The 18322-nt window shown below is 48.4% G+C and overlaps 1 protein-coding gene across 2 annotated transcripts in view; it reads left to right on the forward strand.

Annotated features, from left to right (window-relative positions):
• Positions 1 to 547: 547 nt before the first annotated feature.
• UBE2L6 (ubiquitin conjugating enzyme E2 L6) overlaps positions 548 to 18322 on the forward strand; it is a 110389-nt gene continuing 92614 nt past the window's right edge. The window contains exon 1 of one of the 2 annotated variants that reach the window (XM_085651413.1): positions 548 to 806. In XM_085651413.1, the coding sequence (XP_085507539.1) occupies positions 780 to 806 (27 nt within the window). In that variant the 5' untranslated portion in view covers positions 548 to 779. The remainder of the gene's footprint in view (positions 807 to 18322) is intronic. The other variant, XM_085651412.1, reaches the window with a different exon arrangement.

Raw genomic sequence — 18322 nt, forward strand, 5'->3', positions numbered from 1 at the left:
TCACTATACATATCTAGACACTCAGTGTCAACATCCCTGCACTGAGCACTTTCTCACAAAGCATTGTTTTATTTGGCAAATATAGAAAGTCATTGTTAAAAAAGAAAGCTTTTCAAAGCTGGAAGTGGCGGGTTTGCTTTTATCCCAAGAATACAGTTATATAACCGAACTGTTACTATGAGAGTGTCAGCACCCGGACCTTCCAGAGCTCCGGAATGCATCCCCGGTCTTTTTCTTAGACATGGGGGACCCACATCTGGATGGGGTCGCGGTTCCACCGCGGAGAGAGACACCCTCAGGCACAGGTGTGCGCGTGAACGGCCCTTCCGGAGACGCCTCAACGGAAGTCCACAGCGTAACCCTGGCAACTACAGTCGGAACTTCCGCCGGTCTTCCCAGAGGAGACTGCGCGAGCTCGGCCGTTTGGTGGGCAACTGCCTTTGCCCTATGCAGCCGCCCTATTGGGGTCAGGCGTGGCGTCATTGTTTTTGGTCATTCATTGTACCGTGATTGGTTAGGGAGAGGTTGGATAACATTATCATATGGCAATGACTTCCGGCCTGACCCCGACATGGCCGGTAGTCGAGACCTGCTTAGTGCAAGTTCATTGCCTCTGTGGAGTTTGTGTGGTAGCATCCGTTCCGATCGATGTAATCGGCGTTCGCTGTGCAGGCTAGACACTTGTCGGAGCCCAAATACAAATACGCGCATGCGCACTATCACATTTTATCGACGCCCTCGGTGCTCAAGTGTAGCTTTGGTTGCTGTCATTAGCCAAGATGGCGACCAGCCGGCGACTGATGAAGGTAGGAGCTCCGGGCAGGGGGTTTGTAGGGGCGGCGAGGTGACAGCCCTAGACGGGACAAGGGTCTGGAAGCGCTGGAGGGTGGGGTGTGGTTGCTTCTGCGGACAGAGAGGGGCCCGAGCAGGGAGGCAGCTGTGGTTTCACTTTCAGTTCAAAGGGGAACCAGGAAACGAAACTCGGGAACCACGCAGGGCAGGGCCCCCCTGCCCTACGAGATGTCCCCATGGAGGCCCCTGCACCATTCTCTTCGTAAGGGCAGACCCCAGGTGGTCTGTACTTCTAGTACGAACCCCAGGGCACAAGCTCCAGTGAGCCTGCTCCTGGCTCAGCCTCTTCCATGACTACACCCAAGGTGCTTCTTCCTCACAGTCTGCACCCCAGGATGAGACCCCCCCCCCCCCACCAATACCCCCAGTGAGGCTGCTCCTGGCTCAGTCTCTTCCGTAACTACACTTTCTTTGACCTCGCAGTCTGCACCCCAGGATGAGAGCCCCACCCTCCCCGTGAGGCTCCCTCCTGGCTCAGCCTCTTCTATGACTACACCCGAGGTGCTGCTCCCTTACTGCCTGCACACCAGGATAAGAGCCCGCCCACCAATGCCTCATCCTCTTCCATAACTATACCCCGAGGATCTGTGCCCTCACTGTCTGCTCTCCAGGATGAGAGTCCTACTCCCCTACCAACGAGGCTCCCTCCTGACCCAGTCTTCTCCATGACTACACCCTGAGGTTCTGTGTCCTTACAGTCTGCACCCCAGGATGAGCCTCTTCCCCCCCCCCCCCCCACCACAAAGCCCCCAGTGAAGCTGCTCCTGGCTGTGTCTTCCATAACTACACCCGAGGTTCTGTGCCCCCATTGTCTGCCACCCAGTATTAGACCCCTTGTCCCCATTGAGGCTCCCCCCGGCTCAGAGTTACTGACTGATTTACATAACTACACCCGAGGTTCTGTACCTTAGTCTGCACCTCAAAGTGAAAGCTCCTCTAACCATCCTCCCACTGCGAGGCTTCCTCCTGGCTAATTCTCTCTTAGAACTACACCCTGCGGATTATTCCCTCAGTCTGCACCCCAGGATGAATACCCCCAGCGAGGCTTCGTCCTGGTTCAGTCGCTCTAGAACTACACCCAGAGGTTCTGTTCCCACAGTCTGCACCGCAGGATGAGTACCCCCCTGGTGAGGCTCTCTTCTTCCATAACTACACCCCGAGGTTCTTTGCCCTCACAGTCTGCACAACAGGTTGAGGGGCCATTATGCATTCAGTGAGGCTCCGTCCTGGGTCAGCTTCTAAGCTGTTATAGCCTGCATCCCAAGGCCAATGATTGCCAAGGCCTGTAAATCAAATGCTACTAGTGGCCCTGCAGCACTGATTGTGCCACCCACGTGAGTAGCCTTAAAAATGTAACTCGGTCCTGCCATTGCAGAGTCTGCTTGCAGTTGGTAACTGCCATGTCGACTTGGCCAGTGCACACACTTGCCAGTCCCTAACCTTCCCTTTTCTTACATGTCCAGCACCCCTAAGGTAGGCCCAAGGTACCCCTGAGGGCAGGGTGCAGTGTATGTGAAAGGTAGGATATGGCAAAAACCAAAGAAAATGATGGACGGAGTGTTGAACATTGCAAGCACTCACCCCCAGTCAACTGATCTGGGTTTAATCCATCACCGTTCTTTAGCCCACTCTGCCACCCCAGTTCAGACATGGCCATATGCAAATCAGTCTGACCCTGTGCCTCATGGGAACAGTCCAGCCCGGACTGCCAAGCCATGTCTTCCCTAGGACCGGTTATAGGATATAGGATATGCCCTGGTGTGTGTGGCATGTCCTGAAAATGAATTACAGCCAATTTTGTTTTTCACCATTGCAAGGCTACCTGTTCCCCCCCCCCCCCCCCCCCCCCCCATAGGACAGAATGGGAAGTTTGTTTATAACATCTTATAGACAAAACTGGCCCGGGGAATTAGGTAGGCAAATAAAGTTTAGTATGCCTGAACTCAGAATGTAAAGATGCATCTTTTAGGGAAGGTGATTTTTAGGTCTCACCTGGTGTTAGCAGCATGCTTGCGCTGCTCTCGCCATGCGAGGGCTTTTTGCAATCAATACGGATTCAGAAGGGGCTCGAAGCCCTGCCCCTGTTTCCCATTGGCTCGCGTCATCGTTTATGGTAAACAGTGGCGCGTGATTGGAAATGTGGCTTCTTGGTTACCTCCTTGTCCACTTTTAGGACGGCCCATGTGGACAGCCCAACGCCATCTTTGTTTCCTTTAATGTAAGGGAAGCTTCGGGTGTGTATTCTTGTGCAGCATCTGTGCTGTGCATGTAGTAATGTGTGCACTCCTGATCTGCAACTGTTCTGTGTGCGATAGTTATTGATGCTCCTCGCTGGTTATGATTCCCGTGTGTGCCTAATGGGGTTTCATTTCCTTTGAAAATATTTACAGACGCAATCTTAGTTCCTATTTTGCAACAATTTCCTCTGATAACACCCATCCACTTTAGAAACGTTCGAAGGCTGACATAAAGCTGTCTTTTTGCCTCTGTTTTAAATGACATATGGCCAAAACTGACATAAAGCGACCACCAGCCAGCGTCACCTTCCTGATATAACCCCGCGCTTAGAAACGCATGCGTTTTTGGTGCGCTTTCATTAAACACGATTCCTACGCCACGGGAGCTGCTCCTCCTTTAATTTTCCCTAAATTGTACAGTGAAACACCAAATAATCATAATGTAATCAGGCTTGTAATTATTTTTATTTTTTTGGCAGAGTTTTATATAGCGCGAACATGACCCGAATAGGGTATCAGAGCGCTTTACATAGCACCAGTTAAGTTACATGAGGACACACATTCATTTTTTGTTAGGCACGGGAGATTAAGTGATTTACCAAGAATCACAGGATGTTCAGCGTCATTACTGAGACTCAAACCCAGTTCCCCAGGTCAGAGGTCGAGCGCCCTAGCCGTTAGGCCAACTCCTCTCTCCCGATTATGTTAATTGCCGAAGACTTGCATCAATCCTCCAGCAAAGTGCTAGGATTTGAGGTTTACCATTAACACGAGCTGACTGAGGCACTTAGAGTGAAAGAACGGGAAGAGCCATGTGACCCATAGAATGGAGAGAGAAACGGGCCTATATTAAAGGGTTCAATAACTCAAACTATCCGGAGAGAGGAAGCGGCTCGAGAACACGAACAGTTTAGGTTTGTTTTCCTCACCGATGTAAGAGAAAGCCAATCTCCTTCTGAGGGGCGGCCCCACCCATGGAGTGAGTCACAAGCATCACCCTCCGCAGGGCAGCCTGCCAGCTGGGCATGCCAGAGGTCGTACCGCCGCGCCGGACCATGGCTGCCAGCCCTTGTTTTCATTTATTCATTGCAGGTTTCATTGCCTGGTTTTCAGTTTGCACAATGGGCAGTGTGGCAGTCTTTTAAAAAAAAATTCAGATCGACTTTGAGAGCGCCTCTCCTTCCATGTTTACATAAAGTGCCATGGCTATCTAACAACCGTTACTTTAGCGCTGTAATAGGAATACCTAGCTCCTATCAAACACCTAAGCAGCGCTACATTACAGATGAACATTCAGCTTGTGTGGTGGGAAGGTTATGGCCGGATGCAGAGATATTAAGCAGTGCAGCAGTTAGGAAACCATCATTTAAAAGCACTTCCATTGGTTTTGAAGCAATGTTTAACTATAACTGGTTCACACAGAATTTAATACAAAATTATAGTAAATGAATGTATGAAAGACACAAGTTGCAAAATGACAAAAAGCTGAGTGTGCTGGTACATAATGGGCCGCTGGGAGAGAGCCCCGGGACGCTGTTCAATAACGAGCATTTGCAATGCAATAGTTCTCGCATTTACGCGAGTTTAAGCTATTGGTATTGTAAATGCAGGGGTGTGAAATTTAATAAAATATCTACTTGTCCATGGGGCAGGTTGCTTCATAAATCTACTTGTCCCTTTGGTGCCATGTAGTGTGGCTACAAATTATGTCAATCTCATTATATAAGGGCTCTGATATAGTCTCTCGGATTATGCCAGGGCTCATACCATAGTAATGTTTGGATCCTTGCAATCCCCTTCTGTTGCCACGTTTCCGCAGATCTACATATTAGGGCTGTAGGTGGTGGTAAGCAATAGTTCCGGGTTTAAAATGCCCTTTTGAGTGTAAGAAAACCTACTAACTTGCATGTTTTAAGGGTTTTCAACAACTCTTCTCTAATCTGTTCCCATACTGAGAAATGTTGGAAATTTACTCCTGGCAATGTCAGATGTAAACCTTCCAGAGTTGGGGGGGAAAAAAGTGGTTGGAGGGAAAGTAAACTTGCAAACACTCAGACTTTCGCATGAACAAATCTACACATACATATTTGCTCATCCTAAAATGCAGTTCACGAATATTTTCTAGGAATACCATTTCTTGTCCTACATAAGTTAATTCTTGGGTAGCCTTGAAAGCTGTATAGCTGCACTTAATACAAGGACATATACCATTTTTAGACTTTCTTTAATAACTGGGCTCCAAATGTGGTCTGGCATTGACCATGACCTTTTGCGTTTATTAAAATTATGTCTCTCTCTGGGCTAGCTTCACTGTGAGTGATAGCATTCTGATCTTTCACAAGGAGCATATCGGCACATAAAGGAGTTTTTGTCCAGTGCCAGTAACTACTGTGGCATTGTGTACTTTATGAGACCAAAAACAATTTTTGCTTTTGCCAATGTTTGTTATAATGATGAGGGCCCGGCAGCTCCCACGCCAATAAGGTTTTACAAAAACCATGCCAAAACAATTCACACATTGACAAAACTAAAAAGCTGACCACCAATTCAGACCTACTGGCTCTGCCAAGGCTTGTTTATTTTTGTTTCCCACAATCTTATTGAAACTGGTTACACTGATTTTCCATTATTAATATTTTTGGGAAATACTAGCACGCATTAGCACATCTTACTAAATGATGCTGCAAAGAAATGGTACCTGAAATTGTATAGTAGTTTAGCACAAAAAAAGTTTCCTGCTTTCATTTTTTTTATTGTACATTTTATTTTGAAAGCAAAGGATCATCAATCCTGCTTTCAAGCTTCCGCAAATATTTCCATCAAATCAGAGAGCATTCTGAGAGCATTTTACATAGCCTCATATTGCTAAACTTTGAAAACGCTTGCACACATTTTTATACTGTAACCACTGTCAGTAGTGCAGTCAGAACTTACATTTACTTAGAGCGCTCACCCTAATAATAAAGGCTTTCAATTAATGAACCATAAATACAAGTTTGAACAGCATTAACATATGGACACAAATATTACCTAAACTGCAGACAGTGCCCTTCCATGATCCATTATGTGGTTCTGTAAACTGACAGCCAAAGGGTTGGTGCTGCAGGGGGTTGGGCCTACTTGTCCTAAGGACAAAATGCGCATGAAAACTTGTTGCCCTTGACCCCAAACAAGATGTCCTGGGCATCGGGCTATAGGAATTCCACATCCCTGAAATGACAATGCCTTTTATTTATGTTTTAAACACGAAAACAAAAATAAAGGCATTGTTATTTGCAATGTCAATAGCTTAAACTCGCGTAAATGCAAGACCTATTGCATTGCAAATGCTTGTTACATTCTGTGTTTGAAAATACCACTTTTAGAAAGTTGTTCTTTTCTTGCTCAGTCATCCTGTGTGCCTCTGCTGTAATGTGGATTGCCTGTCTGGGTTTTGGATTATAGAAGGCTGGGGAGCAGGAGTGGCTCCAGGTAGTCTAGGTAGGTCAGGAAAGGGCTGAATAGACCTGGGCTGCGATAGGGGGAGGAGATTTCCTTGCACCTCAAAGGGCCTGGTCTGCCTCTGACAATGCTGTCTCCACCTCCTGCCAGGAAATTATACCAGAGAAGGCAGCACTGGTTTATAGATCAAAGGATTTTGGGATATAAATATTGGGGACCAGACCCCTGGACTTTAGAACTCTTTTGGACCAAGAAGACTGCTAAGAAGAAGAGCTGGAGAAGCTGTGAGGAGGGACTTCCGCTTTGCTGTGTTGGCCTGCAGTGGCTGCTTCTGTCTTGGGCAGTGAAAGGACTGGACTGAACGTTCTGCAATCTACTTTTGTGAGTTTCTCCAAGGGCTTGAGGTAGAGCTTGCCCCCTGTTCAAGAAGTCTCAGGATCAGCAAAGACTTCAAGCTCTTCTGCCCTCGGCACTGGGGACGGTGCGTTTTGTGCTGCACCAGAAGAAAAGCGACTAGCCGACGTCTATGACGCCTCTGCTGACTCAGTGTCCTGAAGGCACCGCCACCCTGGTCTCACCAATGCCTGATGACGCCATCACCGAGCCACTGCTTGCACCACGTCCTGTGGGCACTGCACTCCGCACCGCCTCGCTTCACGACGCCGCCTTGGTATCCCCGACGATGCTCCATGCCGAAATTGACGGCGCTGCTTTCACCGTGGTTCGAGGGCACCGCTCGTAAAGTTACACGACGCACGGCAGCCTTGGCCTGCCGGCGCCATCGACTCCAGTTCGTCAGCCGACGACAGCGCTTCAGCAACGACCACGCCGCTGCTTGCACCGTGACCTGCCCTCACCGCGACAAGCACCGCCTTCACCTCGCACCGCAACCCTGGTCTCACCGACGATGCCATATGACGCCGCCACCGAGACCTGAGGGCACCGCACCGCAGCACACGACGCCTGCCGACGCCAGCGCTCCTGACTCCAACACAGAGATCGACCTGCAACGTGTGTGACTTCGAGGGCCCGACGACTCCTGCACCGACCTCCGGAACAGACGCCTGCGGACGCTGTGTTTTCAGAAGCTCAACGAGAGATCACCGACACCCTGCATTTCTAAAAGGTACTGTTTGCGGGTCTTCCCGACACCGTAGCTGGCCCGCGACACCGCGGTTAGCCAGAACTGTTTGGATTTGTTTGTTCACGATGCTGTGATAGCCCCGGACAGAGCTATAGACATCAAGGAACTGTTTTTAAAGAGTATTTTGATAACTGGATTTTTAAGTACTGTATTGTGACTTTTTATCGTTTTTGGTCTTAAGTATATAAAAATATTGGATATTTTTATAAACTTATGTGGTGTCCTTTTGTAGTGCTTACACAGTATTACTGTTGGTTATGTGCAAATGCTTTACACACTGCCTCAAAGATAAGCCTGACTGCTCGTGCCTAGCTACCAAGAGGGTGAGCAGGGGTTATTTTAGGAGTGCAACTCCCTTATACTGACTAGTGGTGGTTTCTGCCTGGCTTTGGCACATGCCCTAGCCTGCCAAAAATCCCATTTCTAACAATTCAATAAATGCTCTCCCAAATTCACTGCTCTTAAAGCCTGTGGCTCGGGGAATGAGCCCTCATGCCCCAACGAGGCTTTGCTTTGGTCCAGACCCTCCATCTGTTCTAGAACTAGAGTCTTCAAATTCTGTGCCCTCCTATCCTACACCTCAAGCAATAAAGTCTCATATCATTGAGGCTCCCTTCTGGTTCAGACCACTTTTCAATTAGTATATACCCCCAGGTTCTCTGGCCTCATAGTCTGGGCCCCAGGGAATGGACCCCATACTCCAGTAAGGCTTCCTTCTGGTTCAGCTCCTTTGATCTCGTACACTGCGCCCCAAAATAATAATTCCCCAGGCGACAGTGAGGCTTCTTCCTAGCTCCGAACACGCTCTCTTCTAATACAGCGTCCAGGTTCTGCACATTGATTGGTTTGCACCACAAGGAATGAGCCACCATACCCTTCCTTTTGGCTCCTACCTCCCCACCTCTTCATAATACAACCCCAAGGTTCTTTGCCCTGATGGGCTGCACCTCAAGGCATGAGCCACTGTGCCTCAGTGAGGCTTCCTCTTGGTCCATATTTTTCCACATCTGCATAATACAGCCCCTAGGTTCTGTGCCCTGATAAGAGCAAACGTATTGCCAGCACATGAATGTCTATTAGGTGGCAGTCTTTTTCTTGGCCTGTGGAACATGCCTGGACTCTTCAAAGAAGCCTTACCGATGTCAGGAATATTAGAAGAACTTGTTTGCTCTTCCTGACTTTTCGACTGAGACATGGCACCCTCAGCGCCCAGATAACTCTAGGGGTGACAGTGCTGCGCTATACAAATGCTGATTGATTTGCCCCTGTATGGCCCAATCTTTTAAAGATCCGCTTTTAGCCAAGATGACTGAATTATCTGTGTTTAGGGTTCCTCAAGGAACCAGGACAGCTTGCAGTCACTAGACTCACTCAGGCAAGCCGGGCTAGAGAACCAAGTGTAACGACAAGCATTGTCTGAGTCGTGGGGCTGCTGAGATGTTATAACTGTGGTGCGTGTGGCTGCCTGTTCCATTCCCAGAGGGTTCTGGGGCTTTTGTACTTTTCACACCCCCAGTGTGGGGACCAGTTCTGTTAGGTGTGGGAGATTTACATTATTCTGAAACCCTTTGATTAATCGCCCTAGCCCATATGGATCCCAAGCTATTATGTGACCCTGAAGTCCAGTTTCCAATGGGAAATTGTAAGCGTGTTTGATCTGTAACCCTGAAGTCCTGTGTTCCAGTGGGTGCTATTATCACTAGAAAAGTTTAACCATGACAAGAAGTTTGAGATACAGCCCCTAAAGACATGTACACCAGCGTGTCGTAACAGTAAATGTTGGTCCATAGTTATATCTGCCGCACCACCTACTTAAAAACGAAACCCCAGCTGGGGCGATCACTAGTGTTCTGAAATCACAGGGCTGTCTTTTGCCTTCCCTGCCGGACTCCCAGTCACCACTAATGTGGACATTGTCTCTGCAGAAACCCTAAATTGCACCATTTACTTTACTGTGGGGACTCTTTATTTGAGTGTTTTTGGAGGTTTAGACACTATACTTTATTATTATAACTTTTATGCTGGAAACTCAGGATGCAGTGGTACATCCCAATGAGCTGTCCAGCCGTGCACCCCAAGATGGAGCAAATGAAACAGAGAGAGGTTGACTTTACAGCTAGATTTCTATGTTCTATTATTTTTGTCTGGCACCTTTGCCACATTGATGCGAACATCAGAGGACTTCTGTAGGCCTTGTAGTTAAAGACCCAACAATTCTTATGTTCCTATAGTTGACTGGAGCGCAGCTCTGTGGATAACATTGACTAATAAGCCAATGTTATAAAAATCTGGCACTGAGGTCGTTAAAGGCTATGCAAAATTTGGGGTTGTCTCGGCCTCATGCGTCCTAACTTTATTTATTTTCATTTTCCTTTAAATAGGCCTCGAAAAATTATAAAAATGTCACCAGACTTTCAGGTGTAGTCACTTGAATAATCTACTCCACCTTACTGTAACGCTCTTCACCTATAAACTGGTCACAAATTGTGTGATTCTAGGCTAATATTTTAATTCAGTTGCCTTTTTGTTAAGTATCGCATATGAGAGCACCTTCAAACATGTAGGTTCAGCACGTCTGTTGTAATTTAAAATAACCTCTTTTGTTTGATTAACTAGACTAAACGTTTGCTCCCTCTATACTATGAACCTAACCCACGTGTAGGGTACACCTAACCCCTGACTTGCCTCTTAGTTTACTTACAGCTGAGCATTATCATCAGGGTCGAGTCGTGGATGTTTCTCAGTTCGTTTTAAAGCTCACTTTTAATAAACATTTCACTAAGTCATGATGTGGTACATCATTTACAGGCTGCTAATTTTCCTTTGACATGGGCACAGACATTCCCACTGCCATACAGTTTTACTGATCAAACTATAAAGCGTAGAAATGATAATGTGTGGAAATTGGGTTTCCGCAAATATTTATTTTTGCACATCCCCAAGTAAAGTGTTCTGATTTTGGTTTGATCCTCGTAAAACCGTCGTTTTCATTATACTTCAGTTACAAAAAAGGGCTTTTCTAACTGCTGACATATTTTGAAATATTTGTACAGGCCATTTGTAAGCTAATTAAATGTTATGTTAGAAAAAATCGACATTCTACAGCCTTTATTTCCACACTTCTTGTACCCCGGCACGATTGTCAGACAGTTATCTACAGAATTCTCTAACTTTCCAGTCGGAGAAAGAAAAGTAAACCCCAATCTCCAGGATAAAATAAGCAGCAATTTGTAAGAAGACATAAGCTAACATTAGACCTGTCTTTTTGAACTCGCTGCAAATGTGCCAAGATGAAAACAAAACCAAAAAACATCTATATTGCACATTCACTTTCAGAATGATCAGAACACTTGTTCTTTGCCAGCTCGACCTCGCTTACCAGAGCAGTCCAGTAGGCCCTAAAAAGAGCTTGTCCTTATAAAATCTGACTCGCCAAAGTGGCCAGCTTTTTTGAAGCCGGATAAATGTTAGTCTTGTTTTGAAGATACAACATTATATTGTAGCAGTTGCTTGATTCTGTCAGGCGTAGACGATCCAGGCTTGATCAGATGAAGACATTGGAGGAAGGACAATAGACTTTGTAAGGTGTTGATATGTGGAGGTTACTGGATTCAGTTAAGCATGGACCGTGGAGGGCACCAGGCCTGGTCAGCCGTGGATTGTGGAGGGCACCAGACCTGGTCATCCGCGGACCGGGGGGGCATGGGCTCAATTGGCTCTGGAGAAGGAAGAGCAGCAGACACTGAAGCATGGACCACGGTGGGCACCGGACCCAGTCAGCCATGGACCCTGGAGGGCACCAGACCTGGTCAGCTGTGGACCGGGGGGGCATGGGCTCAATCGGCTCTGGAGCAGGAAGAGCACCAGACTCTGAAGCATGGACCACGGTGGGCATCGGACCCAGTCAGCCATGGACCCTTGAGGGCACCCGACCTTGTCCGCCCCGGAGGGCAGCAGACCTGGTCAGCCGTGGACCGTAGAGGGTGGCAGACCCGGACTGGCATAGACTAGGGAGGATGCAAGTTCACATGGAGCCATGGGACCGAGTGTTCTAGTTACCAGAAATGGTCTGAAATGCAGATCTAAGATCTTATGCAGTGAGAACTGGAGCGTTTTTTGGAGAAGGGTTTAACTTTGAAGTGCAGCTATGAACGTTCGATTGTGCAGCTATGAACGTTCGATTCCTTTTTGTTTCACCAGAGTTTGCAAAGTGGCTTTATGTCTGTCGGGTTTTACTTGTGGCACCACTGACGCTGTTAGTGATATGCACGTTTCGGTTTCCATTGAAGCTTTCAAGTGAAGTGAATGTGCTTCGTTTAGTGCCGAGGGTAAACCAAGCACCCCTGCTCTGCTTCGTTTAGTGCCGAGGGTAAACCAAGCACCCCTGCTCTGCTTCGTTTAGTGCCGAGGGTAAACCAAGCACCCCTTCTCTGCTTCGTTTAGTGCCGAGGGTAAACCAAGCACCCCTGCTCTGCTTCGTTTAGTGCAGAGGGTAAACCAAGCACCCCTGCTCTGCTTCGTTTAGTGCCGAGGGTAAACCAAGCACCCCTTCTATGCTTCGTTTAGTGCAGAGGGTAAACCAAGCACCCCTTCTCTGCTTCGTTTAGTGCAGAGGGTAAACCAAGCACCCCTGCTCTGCTTCGTTTAGTGCCGAGGGTAATCCAAGCACCCCTGCTCTGCTTCGTTTAGTGCAGAGGGTAAACCAAGCACCCCTGCTCTGCTTCGTTTAGTGCAGAGGGTAAACCAAGCACCCCTGCTCTGCTTCGTTTAGTGCAGAGGGTAAACCAAGCACCCCTGCTCTGCTTCGTTTAGTGCAGAGGGTAAACCAAGCACCCCTGCTCTGCTTCGTTTAGTGCAGAGGGTAAACCAAGCACCCCTGCTCTGCTTCGTTTAGTGCAGAGGGTAAACCAAGCACCCCTGCTCTGCTTCGTTTAGTGCAGAGGGTAATCCAAGCACCCCTTCTCTGACACCACGTGGTGTTTGGAGCCCTAGGCTCCGACCCCTTACAATTCTGGCTCAACAAGTTCTTGAAGACGGCGCCTTTTCCAGAATGCAGCCGTGTACGTATAACGGTGGGGTTATGTGAAGCACTGCAGGCCGATGGGCGAGTGCAAGCCTGTTAGCGATACTGTCCTCTTTGCCAGGTATAATGTTCTCCAGTGCAGTAGATGTAGGGAGGAGGACCTCAAACACGGACCTCCAAGGTTCTGTAGTGGCTAAGGATTGCGGCCCGTTTCAAAATCCCTAGGTTGCTTTCATAAGAAAGCCCCTGGACATTAAGATGGTAAAATAGGGTGGGTTCCAAAATGTGTGCAATCTGCAGTGTCACCAATCTGAAATACAAACCTGTGTGTTCTTGTGGTGCCCCTCAGCCCTATGCCCTCAACATTCTAGAGCGCCCTGGAGGCAGCTCTTAGTGGTCCATCCAGCCTCTTGGCGTGTCCAGAATAGACCAGCATTGGACCAGTCCCTACCGGATGCCACTGATTGTCATCATAACTCACTTTATTATAAGATGAAGTCTGTGGGCTTTTGATGCGGCCTGTTCTGGACTGATTACGGCAGTATGGTATGAATACCACAGACGGTCCGTAATGCCCTTTAAAGAAAGTGGAAATATCAGCTAGGAGTAAATCCACTGGTGGCGGTAAACTAGCCACCAGAAGTAAAGGCATTAACGTTGGCAATCCCCATTACAGTTGCTGCTGTGCATGGATGAAATATCCTGACCGAAGCGAGATCCGCCCTAAGCTGGTCTTAAGAGGGATGGAACTGTTCATTGGCGTCCATGGCTGCGGCTTTGGTTATATTACTTGTTTATGCCCTTGAGATTAAAATGTGTATTTTACGTGGTGGCATTTTTAGCGCCCAGCAGTAAATATTTCCTCGCGCATTTATCTGCGAAATGTATGGAAATGTCTTGCGATCACTGGATGTTTAACTCCTGCGCTAATTAACTACCACTGGTAGTTTTGAGTAGTAAGGGTCATGAGGAGTTTGCATTCCCGCATCATTGTTTAAATATCTTTAACGCTTTACCCTCAGACCATCTGTGATTTGAAATCCGTGATTTAGCAAGTCCTGCCTCTTCTCATTTTTTTGTGTGTTTGAGTCAATTTTTAGTCAACATCGTGAAATACAACAAAGATCAAAACCTAAGATAAGATCCCAAGACAGCCAGCCTTCCATATCTGAGAATGGGGCCACCCACTTAAAGACTGCACTCCTATCTTGGAGATAGACCGCCCTTCTCATCTAGGACCCCCCTAGTCTTCAGCACATCGAGAAAAGCATTAACTTCCTACTGTGAAAATTATTAATACTTAACCAAGTGAACAACTTTAGGATTCTCTGGCGGGTGGAGCGAGGATTGACGAGTGTGAAGTTGGCCTGATGTATGATGTCACTAGTTCTAGTGTACACCTTATATCAGTCCAAATACCCTTATGGTGATTGGTTGTAAAGTCAACCTTATAGACCAGCTATCCTAGTGGTAGCATGGACAAGAGCAGTCTTAGGCTAAACTCTGAATGGCATGTGAAGCCAGCTGTGATACCATATATATAATCCTTTGAATACCAAATGAAAGGACACCACAACAGATATATATATAAAAAAAAGTGTATTTATTCTAGTCAAACCCTCAGCACTCTTTATGAGATTAGAGGTAAGTACAACATAGTCTTATTTAAGCATACATTAAGTCACACAGGTAAGTAATACAGTTAGGCCCTAGGGGCCACGCAAACCATATACTAAGTAAGTGGTATAAGGACCACTGTCACGGAAATAGAATAGGCCTAGGCCTAGGGAATCGCTGGGGCTACACTACACTAGCGTTAGTTAGGAAGTGGGAGGCCCACGGGATTCGTGTGCAGAGTGGAACACTCACGCGTAATGCGTAAAAGTCACTAGCAATAGTACAGTTTAGAAAACGATAGATTTAGGACACTTCCGGAGTAGCTAGGAAGTCGAGACTGGAAAACTAGACACTAGGATAGTCACTATCCTGATGAGCACCGGAGTACCCAAGTTACCTAGCCCACAGGCTGCGGGTGCATAGGGGTGAAGTTGCGTCGGTTTTCGTCGTCTACTCCTATGGATGCCTGAAGAAAGATGCTGACAGGCAGTCAGTGAAGAGTGTCCGGTGGATCCCAAGGCTGGGATCAAGAAGAGAGGAGACCTGCAAGCAGAAGGGACAGAGTCAAGGTCGCTAGCCAGTGACCACGTGGAACCAGGAAGGAACCAGGCGATGTCGTGAAGATTGCAGGTGAAGGTGAAGCTTGTCGCTGCAGCCAGGAGGACCAGGAAGCGTCGAGGACGACCAGGACCAGGAGGCGAGCTGTCCCACGAAGGCTCTTGCTGGCGGCGTCGAAGTTGGACTAGGACTCGCCAAGCCTTGGCAAGCGGAACCCACGAAGAACGGAGGACTTGCTTCTGGTGCAGACCAGGAAGGTCTGGGGTGCTTCTTCTTTGCAGAGAAGCGGGAGCCAGTCTGGAGGAGCCAAACCAGCGCAGAAGATTTCAGGGTGCGTCGTCGCAAAGGCCACTAGCCAGCGGGCAAGCAACCGGACAGACGCGGCAAGCAGGAAAATGCAGAAGGGCCCCACGCAGGACTCGTGGAGTGTGGGGGGCTGATCTTCGGTGCAGATGATGCTTGGGGTTGGGGCTTCTCAATCCCCGGTGCACAACTTCGAGGGTGCCTCAGAAGCTGCGCTTGAAGTTACTAGCCACTTTTCCCAGGTAGCCGGTCCCACGTCGCTCGTCGCCTCCACGGATCTCAGCTCTGCTGTGGATGTGGATCAGGGTCGGAGAAGTCTGGAAGTCAAGGCTCTGGTCGGGCTCTGCAGTCGGTTCCTCGTAGAACGTGGGCAAAGCAAAGGGTAGTCTCTTGATGGTGCCTGTTTGCACAGGGTAGCCACTCCTTGGCCACAAGGGAGATTCTTCAGTCTTCTTCTTTCGTCGAATGTCGAAGGTCCAGAGTTTCTGTTCAAGTTGCAGGTTCAGGATAATCTAAAGTCTTGAGGCCCAACTCCCACTCTTATACTAATCTGGGGGGCTGGGATACCTGCTAGGTCACGCCTTATGGGTGGGACCTGGGAGGGGGTGGTTACACCCACTTCCCTTTGTCCAGTTTCGCGCCAGAGCTGGGGCTGGAGTGCCCCAGCGCCGGTTTGAACTGGACTATGCAAGGAACACCTTGTGTGCCCCAGGCATGTCTCATTCCTTTCAGCCCACCCTGCCCCAATACACTAAAGGCTGTCTGGGGAGGTGCTAGCACCTCCCCAAGCAGGAAACCTATTGTCCAGGCCTCCCTGGCTGGGATCACTCCCAGCTGCAGGAGGTCAGACTTGTGTCGTGGCAGCAGCATCCATTTTGTGATGCTGAGGCTTTGGTCAGAGGCTAACAGTGAAGTATGATTTTAACATGTCTTTCCCTCTAGAAGGGGGGAATAATATCCTCATGTCCAGAAATGGCATGGGGGTATTATTCCACAGTGTTAGACACCTTACACGACATGTTTCGATAAAGCCAAACCATAGTTTCCATAACCGTCTAAGATTATAAGGCACTTTAAGAGTATATGGTAGGCTATATCATAGAACCGCTATAAGGACTTGGTTCCGAAAGCTGCAGACAGGCTCAGCTCATGCTAGAGCACCATCTCACATGTTACCAAGCACTCTGCCTCCAGGATTGTTAAGTCCTGCCATATGAGTGACTGATAGGTACACATGTGTCTATATGTAAGTTAGGTATAGGAATACTACACCTAAGCAAGGGGTGATTACACGACCTTGCCCCAGCTGAGTGATCAGCCAGTTGTGTCTGATTGGAAGGCCAGACCAGGGGTGGCATAATACATGCTGCAGCCCCTGGAAGGCCTAGGGTACACCTATGCCCTGGGTACCTAGGGTACACTGTACAGGGTCCAATAAGGTGATCCTTACCAATTGGGAATGTACCTAGGGTACATGGAGTCCATTTTAAAGAGAGAGCAGACAGCCTGAGACCCTGAATGGCAGGATGTCAGGCCAACTAAGTCGAAAAACCAGCTAGACACTAGGCAAAAAGTTGGGGGTAACCGTAGTCAGATATCCACCTTCCTACAACGAGAAAGCTTTCTTCCTCCTGAGCATGTCTGGTTTCAAGTGCTCCTACTGTATATCTCTTCGTTGGCCTTCTCCTCCCCACGTGGGACCTGGTACTAGAACACAGCGGTACAAAAGGGGGTGGTGATGGACGGAGCTTCAGAACCAATCAAACACTCACACCCAGTCAACAGATCTGGGTTTGATCCATCACCGTTCTTTAGCCCACTCTGCCACCCCAGTTCAGACATGGCCATATGCAAATCAGTCTGACCCTGTGCCTCATGGGAACAGTCCAGCCCGAACTGCCAAGCCATGCCTTCCCTGGACCGGAAACAAGCTTCCTAAGACCGGTTTCTGGCATTTCAGCAGTCTTCAGCCAGGCTTGCTTGAATCCAGTGGCAAAGTGAGCAAGGGACTCGCGTCTGAGCATACCCTGCCAACTTATGGCGAACAAAGCGGTACAAAAGGGGGTGGTGATAGACGGAGCATCAGAACCATTCAAACACTCAGATCTGGGTTTGATCCATCACCGTTCTTTAGCCCACTCTGCCACCCCAGTTCAGACATGGCCATATGCAAATCAGTCTGACCCTGTGCCTCATGGGAACAGTCCAGCCCGAACTGCCAAGCCATGCCTTCCCTGGACCGTCCATCACCACCCCCTTTTGTACCGCTTTGTTCGCCATAAGTTGGCATGGTATGCTCAGACGTGAGTCCCTTGCTCACTTTGCCACTGGATTCAAGCAAGCCTGGCTGAAGACGGCTGAAATGCCAGAAACCGGTCCTAGGAAGCTTGTTTCCGGTCCAGGGAAGGCATGGCTTGGCAGTTCGGGCTGGACTGTTCCCATGAGGCACAGGGTCAGACTGATTTGCATATGGCCATGTCTGAACTGGGGTGGCAGAGTAGGCTAAAGAACGGTGATGGATCAAACCCAGATCTGTTGACTGGGTGTGAGTGTTTGATTGGTTATGATGCTCCGTCCATCACCACCCCCTTTTGTACCGCTTGGTACTAGAACACTTCATGGGGATTCTCTACCAAGCACAGTACCACAGCCTCTCATCTTTATCTGCGAACTGCCTCCTGGGATCACGACGCGGACCCCCTAAGTGTCCTCAAATTACTTCTCTCCGGATAGTGTCCAGAGTTTTCAACCCTGGTGTCCCTCTCTGTCTCATTGTCCTCGCAGTTTCTGAATTCACAAGGCTTGCCAGGAAGGAGTCCACTATGTAAAGCTTACACGTCTCTAGAGCCTTAGGACGAGACTCGAACTTGGTTGGTACCTTCTCAAAACCCACCATTCTAAGCGTGGTACTCTATAGTCTCCATCTCAAATACCATCGTTGCTATACTTTCCGTCCATGTCAAAATATTGGTTCTGGCACACAGTTATCTCCAACAAAACTGTGATGGCGTAAGCCGCACACCAGGAGGAGATCACCAACAGGACATTTATTTTAGTACAGCAGTACGTCGGAAAGGTCACAGCCAGCAACTGACCTGGAACTCCTTGTGCCATGCATTCTACCCAAACGTTCTATACACTTAGTAT

Source organism: Triturus cristatus, chromosome 4_1 (assembly GCF_964204655.1).
Source record: "Triturus cristatus chromosome 4_1, aTriCri1.1, whole genome shotgun sequence".
NCBI classification, from domain to species: Eukaryota; Metazoa; Chordata; class Amphibia; order Caudata; family Salamandridae; genus Triturus; species Triturus cristatus.